This window comes from Dunckerocampus dactyliophorus, chromosome 19 (assembly GCF_027744805.1).
Source record: "Dunckerocampus dactyliophorus isolate RoL2022-P2 chromosome 19, RoL_Ddac_1.1, whole genome shotgun sequence".
In the NCBI taxonomy this organism is placed as follows: Eukaryota; Metazoa; Chordata; class Actinopteri; order Syngnathiformes; family Syngnathidae; genus Dunckerocampus; species Dunckerocampus dactyliophorus.
The window spans coordinates 299,960-311,911 of NC_072837.1; the positions used below are offsets into that span (position 1 = coordinate 299,960).

At 43.7% G+C, this 11,952-nt stretch overlaps 1 protein-coding gene across 3 annotated transcripts in view; it reads right to left on the minus strand.

The window, feature by feature from the left end:
• itsn2a (intersectin 2a) overlaps positions 1-11,490 on the minus strand; it is a 31,650-nt gene extending 20,160 nt beyond the window's left edge. The window contains exons 1-8 of one of the 3 annotated variants that reach the window (XM_054762390.1): positions 11,224-11,489; positions 9,875-9,995; positions 7,889-7,957; positions 4,204-4,296; positions 4,069-4,132; positions 3,236-3,411; positions 3,012-3,176; positions 1,024-1,117 (exon numbers count right to left, since the gene is read on the minus strand). In XM_054762390.1, coding sequence (XP_054618365.1) covers positions 1,024-1,117; positions 3,012-3,176; positions 3,236-3,411; positions 4,069-4,132; positions 4,204-4,296; positions 7,889-7,895 — 599 coding nt within the window. In that variant the 5' untranslated portion in view covers positions 7,896-7,957; positions 9,875-9,995; positions 11,224-11,489. Of the gene's footprint in view, positions 1-1,023; positions 1,118-3,011; positions 3,177-3,235; positions 3,412-4,068; positions 4,133-4,203; positions 4,297-7,888; positions 7,958-9,874; positions 9,996-11,223 lie in introns of all 3 variants that reach the window. The other 2 variants (XM_054762392.1, XM_054762391.1) reach the window with 2 other exon arrangements.
• Positions 11,491-11,952: the final 462 nt, after the last annotated feature.

Here is an 11,952-nt window from a genome sequence, read left to right on the forward strand (position 1 = left end):
CAAGTGAGATACAACAGCTGACCCGCTTCCCAACCACAATAAATAACCTAGCATGACCTTTTCTCTTTGCCACATATTAGTATCAGGGCCGCACCGAATAAAGTCAGAAATCTACGAGACAAAAAAGTCCTACATTTACAAGAATAAAGTTGTACTTAGTTGTATTTATGAGAAAAAAAGGTATAATATTATTTTTGCCCAAGGACAAAGGTCACATAAGTCCCCCCCCATAGCTGTCTCAGGCTATGCCTGTTATGACACAGTATTAAAAGAATTGAGATTTTGACAATAAAGTAAGAAAAAAACTTGACTTTACGTTACTTATGTGACGGGCTAGCTAGCCATGGTAATGTAAAGGCTAAATGCTCAGCTGCTGTGTTTTGCTGCCACATTGTCAGTAAAAGCTTCCTTCCTTCCTGAAGAGCTATGGTCTATTTCCCCTCTGACGTAGGACACCATCACACCCAATATTACCACTCCTAAATGTACGACTTTATCCTCCAAATCTCTCATCTTGTGTGTTTTTTTTAATAATACTGCGTCATACTTTTCTACTTGACTTTTGGCTATAAAGTCAAGCTAACTGGCCCATCCGTGTTTCAGCCACTATGCTGTATTGTCATTTATCTACAAGAGGATACCGTGTCAATCCCATTGCGCCTCTAAGCTTCCTGTCGGAACATGTGACTTATGCAAAAATACTTTATATACTCTTATATACATATACATATATATATATACATATACACACACACATATACATATATATATATATATATATATATATATATATATATATATATATACACACACACACACACACACATATACATACATACATACATACATATATATATATTACTGTATATATAATGTACTTCCTCTTCTCCCAGTTTTTCATGCCTTTCAGTCCCGGGCCTAAAATCTTTGCTGCAGATTCTTTCAGACAGAAAGCGATTGCAGATCAGAAGTGTTTACCTGTAAAAGTACGGTCAAATCTATGGTTTCCCTTTTTGCTCTCACCTGCTGGATCCTAGGTCCAGAAGAGAGTTGGCCTTGGACACGCTGTTGGGTGGCGAAAACGTCAGCGGAGAGGAGAAACCGGAGAGCGGAAGGCCTGCAAAGCACGCGGTGCAGATATTAATAACACCGTTCTGTTTTTTTTTTTAAAACTAGGATTATGGCAAAGACATAAAAGTCTATGGGGGCGGGGGCCCAAACCCAATCAAACGTTAACATTTGTGAAAAAATGCCTTATTATTCAAGACAATCCTAGTTGACTTTAAAATCTCCTCGACTGCTTCAAAGCACATCTTTGCACGCGTGCCAACCTCAAAAACAACCCCACGTGCTTTCTTATGCCAGCAGACGTCTAATCTTATCTCCTCACGCTTGATGCAGATGCAAGGTTAAAGCTGGCACTCGCTCATTAGAACGGTCGTTTGACAGCCCGGATGTGGCGCTTGAGGGCGTGCCAGAGGGATGAACCAGGGTGCAGCCAAAGGACAGACGAAGCCGGATGGAGGCACAGTTGATAAAGTTCATACGCATGCCAGCAGCTGACAACTAGTGGTTGACAGCATGTTCATGTGGACGCTTTGTTTGTTTGGAAGCTCACTCTTCTACTCCTGAAGGGTGAAAATGAGTTTCATGACAAACACACCACACGGTGGCGCTGTTATTCAATGAAATGGCATTTCTCACACAAAACACCCACTGAGACGTAAGGCAGGGGTGTCCAAACTGCGGCCCAGGGGCAATTTGCTGCCCGTGGCTGTTTTTTTACTGACTCACGGCAAAAATAATTTAACCAAAAAAAAAGAATAAATGTAAAAACTTTTGTCACAACATTAAGAGAAAAAGTTGTACTCTAACCAAAAAAAGCCATAATTCATAAGCTTATGAGGACAAATAACGTCATTTTACTAGCAGAAAGTTGAAATATTAAAGAAAAAAACACCAAAACAACAAATAAATTAGTAATTTTTGGAAAATTTGGTTGTGGAAAAAATGATAAGGTTACAAGAATAAATAAAAATATTATGGGAATAAAGTCATAATTACAATCACAAAACTTACAAAAACAAAGTTGGAAATTTGAAAAAAACCCTGCAAAATGGAAAAACAGCTGTAATTATACACAATAAAGTCAAGATTTTAAGAGAAAAAAAAATATTCTAAGGAGAAAAGAAGTCCCAATTACATGAGAATAAACTTAAATAGAATAAAATAATGTCATTTTAGTAGCACAGCCTTGAAATATTACACCAAAAGTAAAGCAAAGATGTAAGGGATGTACAGCACAGGGAAGAAGTGTAAATATGACAAAAAGAACATTTATGAAGATGATTTCAGAAGAAAGTTGAAAAACAGCAGCAAGAATGAAACGCTGAGATGTGAAATCGAAATAAGTTGGCAGCATCGCCACTTGCGTTGCTTTACAAAATGTCAACGTGGCAAAGTTGCATCCTTTCATTTGTTGTAAGAGTTTGGACACCCCCGCTTTAAGGTGTATGGTGGAATCGCTGCAAAATTTGGTACACACTTTTCAGGGACTGACAAGCATGTGTGTGTAAAATTTGAGCAGGATTGGTTGGAAAACATAAACGGCGTGGAGGAAAACATGTTTGCTGGGACGTGGATGTTTACGTCTAACCATCGTAAACATTCACAGACCACATGTAAATATGCACCAAGTTTAGGTCCTGGGAAGGAGTAGGGAAGAAAGTCGATAACCTTGACTTAAGCTAACAGACTCAGCTTGTCAAAAAAAGATAAGATTTCATAGAAAAAGTCATAAAAAAACAAACTGGTTTTGAGTTTGAATGTAATGTTTGGCCCTCGGTGTAATCCACTAAATGGTCAAAATGGAGCATTTTCAAGGCAAAAGATAAGAGCTGCAGCACAACAGGCGACCAATCAAAGTGGTTCAAGTACACTCGTGTGGAACAATGGGAACGGCCCACCCCAAGCACCCCACTCGGTCCAGCAGGGCTCCCTGAGGAACCAACCTGCAGCGTTAGGGAGCAAAGGCGGACTGAGGAGGTTGCAGTTGTGTCCCAGCGAGGGGATGAGAGGCAGTGCCATTGGCGTGGGCGCCAGGGGTCGCATGAGGGTGTTAGCCGGGACGGGTGTTAGCACGGGCGTGGCTGACAGGTTTGGCAAAGAGCCCCTCCCTGCAAGGAGGACATGGATGTGTAAAGATGGACGGACACCCGACATGCTTTGTGTTTACCAAAGCGGGCCGACGACGGGACGAGGGCGGCGGCATTGGCGAGATGAGGCTGCTTCATGACCACAGGCAGGGCTGAGGGTAAGCTCCGCCCCTGCAGCTTCAGCTTGATGAGCTTCATGGCGATGGAGAACTCCTGTCTGTCCATCTTGCCGTCACTGTCCATGTCGGCCAGGTTCCTGCGGGGGTGGCGGGTGAAGAAAGACATCGCATCCATTTTTTAATTTTCATCATAGGAAAAAGTCAAGACAATACATGATATGTTGCTGTTCTTCAATCAACTCAGGAGGGAGACGTTACACACAACATTAAGGAGACGCTGTGATGGGGTCACATGATCAGACTAGGAAAGGAGCACATGAAGGCATGCTGGCTGCACACTGTGACGTCAGTGTCAGGACGGTGCATGATATGCCGCTTGCTGCTACGTCCTTCTTGCGGAACTCAGAAGATTAAAACAAGACATGGACGTACTGCCACAGAAATACGTAGTATGGAGTAAAGACACAACATGACATGCTGCCTGCTGCTAAGCTACTCAGGGAAAAGCCGTTAAAGCTGAAATGTGGACAAGTCTGTGGACAAATAAGGGCGCTATGGTGGCACGACATCCAGCATCAAGACGGTGCATGATATGCTGCTTGCTTCCATGACTTCAATGTCAAGGAAATACGAGTCAAGGCAATACATGATATGCCGTGTGCTGAAGTCAGGAAGAAGACATGCCAGACGGTATTACAGATCATATTTACACGACACGTTCATCCAATACGCTCAAGACGGTGCATGATATGCTGCTTGCTGCAATGCTTCCCAAAGCTAAACGGCGAACTCACCAGATGTCAGCCAGGACAGACGACGGCAGGCCCGACTGCAGGAAGAATCCTCGGGCTTGTTCACCTGCAGACGGACAAGAAGGGCTCACGGAACGTTACGTAAAGACACCCTCGCGGCGCCACATGCCGAGTTACCAGAGACATAGCTGAGTACGGGGGCCAGGGTGTCAAACTGTCTGTCGTGTTTGCGTCGCTCCTCGGGAGTGATGGCCCACGCGCTGGCGCCACCTGGACGCAAAACAGAAAAGTACAAGAACATTTGATACGATTTCATCCAAGTGGACACGCTGACTCTTTCTATCTGCACATCGAGCCTCACTGAACTCAGGATGGGGAAGACTATCAATGACACTGCATGATATGCTGCGTGCTGCTTCAGTATGCTTCACTGAACGAGCGAGGAGACCTTTGACCCCAAATGTTTACAATTCAAATACAAATGCGATGACTGCCTCACTACTTTGATGTCTTTATTCAGGCCACTGCATGATATGCTGCTTGAAGACTCGCTGAAGGACAAAAAGTGTCCACAAATCCGCATGACATGATCAAACTACGGAAAGAGTAAATAAGTCATGCTGGCTGGATTTACGTCACACAATATGATACTTTGTCAGTGTCAAGAGAGTGCATGATATGCTGCTTGCTGGTTGATCCTCCTTGCTCAACTCAAAAAACGGCACCTTTTGTTGACCTGGACGTCGTCATGGGAACGTATTTAGTATTTAGGAGAGCTTTTCTTCTTGTTGCCCAGATTTATGCTTGATGCTGCATCGCTTCCCATCCCAAAAAAGATGACACCCCAGTCAGCTCCTTTCCACCATCTGAAGGTACTTTGAGGGACATGACAGTCAATGAAATATGCGCAGTAAAACTTGCTTCTACGGCCAACATAGCATCAATTCCCAATGAGGGACCTCATCAAACCAGAACAGGAAGAGCAGGCAGAATGATATGACGTGGATCAATCGGGTGGGTTCTGCTGGGTTCAAAAGAAGAGGAGACCTTTTTATGGCGAGGAGAATGGAGCGCCGAAAATCATCCATGATTCCACCGGCAGATAAATGTCAACGTGACCTCCTTTCCTTGCTTTCTTCATCACGCCGTGAGAGCTGGACAAGCAGGAAAGGCTCCTTTCGAACTGCCGTACGGGTCCATCAGGATGTCAAGTACGAGAAGGCTGGAGAGCACATTTCAATCCCCTTCGCCATGTCTGTTCAGTTCATTGGATATGTGATTATTGATGGGAATCAAGGGAAATTATTCACCTCATCACATGGCTGAGATGCAATATTTTTTGGAAATATTTCTGAGCATATTCATTTTTCACAATGTGGCCCCTGCTGGACCCCCCTGCTTGAAACATTTCAAAGCAAAAACAATCATAAATCAATCATCATCTGGAAAGTCTTTTATTGGTTTATGTTAGGGTTGAAACAAGTGATCAAACCAATGTGTGATTGCTTTTATTGGCTGTGGTGTGTTTTTATTACTTTATTGTTATTGCACATGCATAAAGATAAGTGTGTGTGTGTGTGTGTGTGTGTGTGTGTGTATAAAAAACATTTAGTATTCCCGGTTCTTCCTCCACGTGCTACAGGAAATGCCAGCCTGCCCATGATGGAACTTCCCCAAAACTAACCCAAACATCCAATCACTGCATGTCTGACAGACACACACACGCACGCACGCACGCACGCACGCACGCACGCACGCACGCCTCGTGGCCTCGGGATGTAATTGGATCAGCAATGCCTTCTAAATAGGTGCCAGCAGAAGCGGAAAGAAGCAGAAGTTGATCTCACCAAAAGGAGTTTTGCTTGAGCGGAACCTGTCGCTCTGCCCCGAATCACCATGGTAACACACCTGCGCAGGTACATACCTGTATGCAAGCTGATAGGCTGCTAGGCTGTCCCCACCCACTTTGGTCATTGTCAGCATAACTCCCCCATAGAACGTGGAAAGTAATTAATCTTGCTCAGTGATGTGACTACTGTCGTTTAGGGCGATGAGGGCGGCTAAATATTTAGCACAGCCCCGCAGGGACCATCAAAATGGCTGAACTGGGACGCTACAAAGCGCCTTATGCGGGGAAGGGTTTGGGTCCAGGCAGCTTGAGATTGTTTGGATTAGGGATGGACAACGGAAGGAAAAAATGATGGAATTTAGACCATTTAAAAGTGCTTTTAGCAAGACCTACTGGGGGAAAAAGATGTGTAGTGAAGCCTGCTTTCTTTCTTACAAAGTGGTGGGCATGTACTGTATTTGGGGCAGGCTCATCTAGCAAGGAGTGGGTCCAGGTATCCCATCCATGAGGAAGGAGCTTTTTCCTCCTCTCACATTACATGTTATTATAACCACATAAAAAACATTAAAAACTAAGGACAAATTCATCAAAACAGTAAATAAAAAAATATAAACAAAAACTAAATACCTAAAACACTTTAAAAAAAAAAAACTAATTCAAATAATAATGAAAAACTAAGAATAAATAACTAAAAACATTTTTTGTTTATTTTATTTTTTGTTTATAAAAATATAAACAAACTAATATATACAGTAGGTCATCATTAAGAAATTATATTAAAATAATAACAAAAACTTTTAAATTATTAAAAGAATAAATAACTAAAGGCAACAATAAGAAATATAAAATACATAGAACATCATTAAATAGAAATAGTAATCATTAAAAATTAAGAATAAATCACTAAAAACAATAAATTAAAAAAATACAAATAAATAGAACATTTAAAAAGATTAAATTAAAATAAAAAAAACAAGAATAAATAACTATAAATAAATAATAATAAATAAAATAAAAATAAAACAAAAAGACAAAACAAAAAAATAGAACATCATTAAAACATCAATGTTAAACGTTCCAGTTGAAGGCGTCCTCCGTGTCGCTCATGACAGTGCAAGGTGGACTACAATACTTCACAGCGCGTATATAAAACTTACACTGCAATACTTCACAGCGCTTATATAAAACTTACACTGCAATACTTCACAGTGCGTATATAAAACTTGCACTGCAATACTTCACAGCGTGTACATAAAACTTGCACTGCAATACTTCACAGCGCGTATATAAAACTCGCACTGCAATACTTCACAGCGCGTATTGAGCGAATACAAATGGCTTCTGCAGCAGAGGTGCCTGTGTGGAATGTTCAAGCGACTGCGACACAAAGTGTTGTTTTACTTCCCTTTGTGAGCACCGCTGTCTTGGTGCTGACTACCTGCCTGCCTGCCCTAGGGGGGGAGCTTTGGCGACTATTTACCTACGAGGTTCCTAGGTGAACACGTTGGGCTGATGTTATTATTGACGCACAAAACCATCCTTTTTTTTTTTGCTTTTTAATGACCGTGTTGCACGGTAGGCACTTGTTGGACAAGTGTGCTGCTAACGACACACACACACACACCATAGCTGCTTGCTGCTATTAAGAAGCTGGAGGGTGACAAGCCTGGTTGCCACAGGGACACTGTGCCGCTCTCTCGTCCTGGGTTCAAGCAAGGACCACAGCCTACGAGTTGTGGTGAAAATATTATGGGAATACTATTACTACAGTATGATGGCAATAAAGTCCAAATATTTTGGTAATAAAGTTTATGAGAAGAAAAGTGACAAAGATTATTGAAGAAGAAAGTTGAAATATTGGAAAAATAAAAAAAAGCTGAGCTGCAGTTTTGTCTAGAAGTCCATCTACTACCTTCTCAGCACATCTACTGACATGCGCTGCTTTGCTAAACATCAACATGGCAAAGTTGCATCCTTTCCTTTTTCACTGTGTGCCTCGCTTGCGTAACTCACCGTTCATGTCTGCAGGTGGAGGTGCGGGGGGGACGGAGTCCTCCACACGGTCTGCTAACTTTCAGACATCTGCAGAGAGAGAAAGTGAGGTGAGTGTGTGTGAGTGTGTGATGTCTGTTCAAGGTGTGAGCGTGCATGTCCGAAGAGAGCAGAGCAACAGGGAGGATGTGGAGGACATAAAACAGAAACAAAAACAAAAGGACATTCAGCAGGTGTGCTGTACGACGGCAAGGCAGGAGCGTCTGTCCTGATTTCCCTGGTGACATTTAAGGCTTCTGGACTGTCAACATCCATCAGGGCCTCGTCTTCACTTGGCTCAGTTGCAAAACAAGCGATTGTTCTTTCCAGAAAAGATCCACACTTGGCTTCTGCTGCTGCCAGTTTCTCCAACCGTGTCCAAGGACGGATGTTGGCACATGGTCTGCTTCAACAACGACAGAAAAAAAAAGCTGTCGAAATTTCCTATCATCCATTTCTCCGCTTAACGAGATGCCGTGCCTTCATTCAATCTAAGGTTGCGTCGTCCACTTGAATAATTCAAGGCTAGTCTTGCAATACCCGGTGCATGTCTCTACAATTCATTCCATTCCATTTTCTTCCGTTTATCCAGGCTCGTATCGCGAGGGCAGCAGTCTCAGTAGGGAAGTCCAGACGTCCTGGTCCCCGGCCACGTCTTCCAGTTCCACCGGGAGGCCAGCTGTGATAATCCCTCCAGCGTGTCCTCGGTCTGCCCCGGGGCCTTCTCCTGGCCGGGCATGTCCGGAACACCCTCCAGGGAGGCATCTGGACTAGATGCCTCAGCCACCTTAACTGGCTCCTCTCCATGCGAAGGAGCAGCGGCTCTACTCTGAGCTCCTCACCCTACCTCTTAGGGTGAGTCCTGCCTATCCACCTCACGCTCCAACCTTCCCTCACTGGTGAACAGGATCCCGAGATACTTGAAGTCCTCCACCCGGAGAAGGACCTCATTCCCGACCCGGAGGGTGCAATCCACCCTTTCCCCACTAAGGACCATGGCCTCGAATTTGGAGGTGCTGAGTCTCATCCCAGTAAAGCCATCCCAGTAAACGCTGAAGGTCACAGCCTGATGAGGCCATCAGGACCACATCGTCTGCAAATAGCAGAGACCAGATCCTAAGGCCCCCCCGAACTGGACTCCCTCGACGATCCATTCATCTAAGGATTTATGGCCAAGTCTTGTCCATCCAGGAGGCTGCTACCGATGCAGCTGCATCTCTCGCTCCGGTCACATCGGTTTACCCTTCACAACCGTAATCATCATTCCAGCAGAACCTCATACCGGCCCGTGCCTACTGTCACGCAATATGCTCCCACTCCAGACCCGTAGGTAGTCATCATGTGCATTACAATATGTTTCAAATATATATATATATATAGCTAATCAATAAATAGGGCCTCTTTCTGCACTTGTATCTGGATCTGCACCAAAACGGAATGACTTCTCATGTGCGTGCGTCATCTTGCTAACTCCTTCTGGCTTACTGGCTTTGTGCTTTCCATTCTCTTGTGCAAACACTTAAGAACTAAGACACTTTAACTGAGCGGCATCCGCCCTCGCTGACAAACACTTATGCGCCCAGAGGCGTGTAAGTGTGTGTGCATGTGTGTGTGTGTATGTGCGTCGTCAAATACAACATCAACAACAAGGAAACAATTTTCTTCATGTTTGTGCTGATGGACCTGTCCAATAACACCACACTGCTTTACTTGAGGGAATCAAAGGAGCTTTGCCTCCATGCATGCTGATTGGCACCTGCACGCGCCGCTCCAGTCGGACGTGCTTATCAATGCATCACCCTGTGTGTGTGTGTGTGTGTGTGTGTGTGTACACAGAAGGGTGATCCTGTTTTCAACCAGGAAGCTTTGCTAAGCCACTAGAAGAAAGAAGCCTGTGTGTGTGTGTGTGTGTGTGTGTGTGTGTGTGTGTGTGTGTGTGTGTGTGTGTACATTCACACTCATATTCACCTTCCTCTGTTGTGATACTGCAGGTGAAAATCAACCTGAAAGCTTCTTTTCTATCATTTGTGGGACATCCACCGCAGCAGCACACACACACACGGGAGCAGAGCCTTGCTAGGACAAACAACTGTAGGAAGAGTCACAAATAAAAGATAAAAACACCATTTGTGCTTTAAAGTGACAAAAAACGCTGCCTAACCATCTCTGGAGAGGCCACAACAACAGGTGAACTTGGAGCAGCGCAACAATAAGAGCTTTGATTGGATTTCTTCATTGAATTTAAAAAGATAGTCATAAAAGAGAAGGTCAAATGTAAAAACCTCACATTCCCAAAAAGTGCTGCAAAAATATAGTTTTTCACTTCAAACATCCTCTCAAACTACCAGCCTGACATATACTGTACATATCCAAGTAAGAGTCACAGCTTGTCTTTTCAAAATAAACTTGAAAAAAAGGAACCTAAGAGAGGTCAACAATTTGCAGTGTAACAGCAATAATAAAAAAACATCCCACTCCAGATCCTCGTGACCAAAAACGGTCAGCTTCTCAATTACTACATATATTAATAACCCCCCCACCCCACCCCCCCCCCCCCCCCCCCCCCCCCCCCCCCACACACACACACACACACACACACAGTTTCACCTTAACAATGAAGTAACTGTAAGCGTACTTTTGGCCACCCTGTAGCTTTGTTGTGTTCATATTTATTAGTATCAACATTTCAGCTGTACATTGTGCCTTTTTGGTCCCCATTTTTGCAGTTTTCTGTCACAAGTCGGTGCTGCATGGTTTGAATAGGGAAAAAGTAGCAGCATCTGGTGGACAAATAAGTAAAAATTGAAAGCCAGTGAAGTACTGTCATCCCCTGTTAACAAATTAGCAAGAAAAAGACGACAATTCAAAAATATCCTCTGGGGGGAAACCCAGAATGGCATGAAAGATTTCAAGTAATCCCCTTCTGACAGTGTCAGTCAAAACAGAGCGTTACTATCTTTGCACAGCTACAATCTTTGTATGGGATCTCATCAGTTCATGAGGCAAGCAGATGGAAAACGGGCCCGATGTGTGTTGGCATAAAGCTTGGGAGTCAGGCTGGTGTTGGCAAATGCTCTTAAACAAACAAAAGGGAAACAAATAAATGACGTTTGAGTCGCTTTGGCGGGCTATTTGTGTGTTTTCTCAGCAGACGTCATCGTGACAATAGCAATCAAGTGACCGCTTTCAGACGTGTAAACATGTCAGACGTGTTGCAGCAATGAATGTGAGCATACAGCACATCCGTTAAACAGGCCGTCGGTGACGGGAACACACCACAAAAAATGGATGAAACGTTTAACGGTTTTTTTTTTTACCTGTTGCACAAGGACCAGCAGCGGTTCTCCGACCTCCACGATGGTAATTTAGCAAGTGGGGAAGGAGGGACCGAGCGTACAGCCGGGGTGTGTGTCCTAGAAGTGGGTGTCTCCCTCGGCATCAAGTATGAAGACGTTTACAGAGCAGCTTCCGGTTTACGTTTTCAAAGTAAAAACCTCTCACAACCATTGTTGGCGTCAGCGTTTGTTGTTTCAGTCACTTCCAAAAACACAGTTACATTTTGGTATGTATCCAATTTTCAACAGGGAAGAACAGAAACAACAAATAACCAAATAACGCTGGAAGTTAGAAAACACACAGGAAAATGAAACTTTGTACTCACTTATGGGCATTTTGTTGCCAAGTCCCAAAGACATTTTTCTTAATGGCGGCCATGTTTTTCCAGTCAATCTTGTTCAAATTTGACAGACCTGTGCTTGTCAGGCACTTGACAATTCTGTGCAATTTGCAAACCAATCTAAAGTCACAGTGGGTGTTTTTGAAGGGCGTGTATCGCTGTGTGAGAAATGTCACAACAGTCTGCCTTATGGGCTCAAACATTGGGGGTAAAGCTTGTCTGTGAAACAATTGCGCTGTATGAGTGTATGACTGTTTCATGTCAACTGTACTACAGTTGTCCGACAGTAGTTCATTTCCGCGTCATAGAGCATAGCAATCGAGTTTATGGCTTTCTGAATACGGTTTTTAATATGATTAGAGCCCTGTAG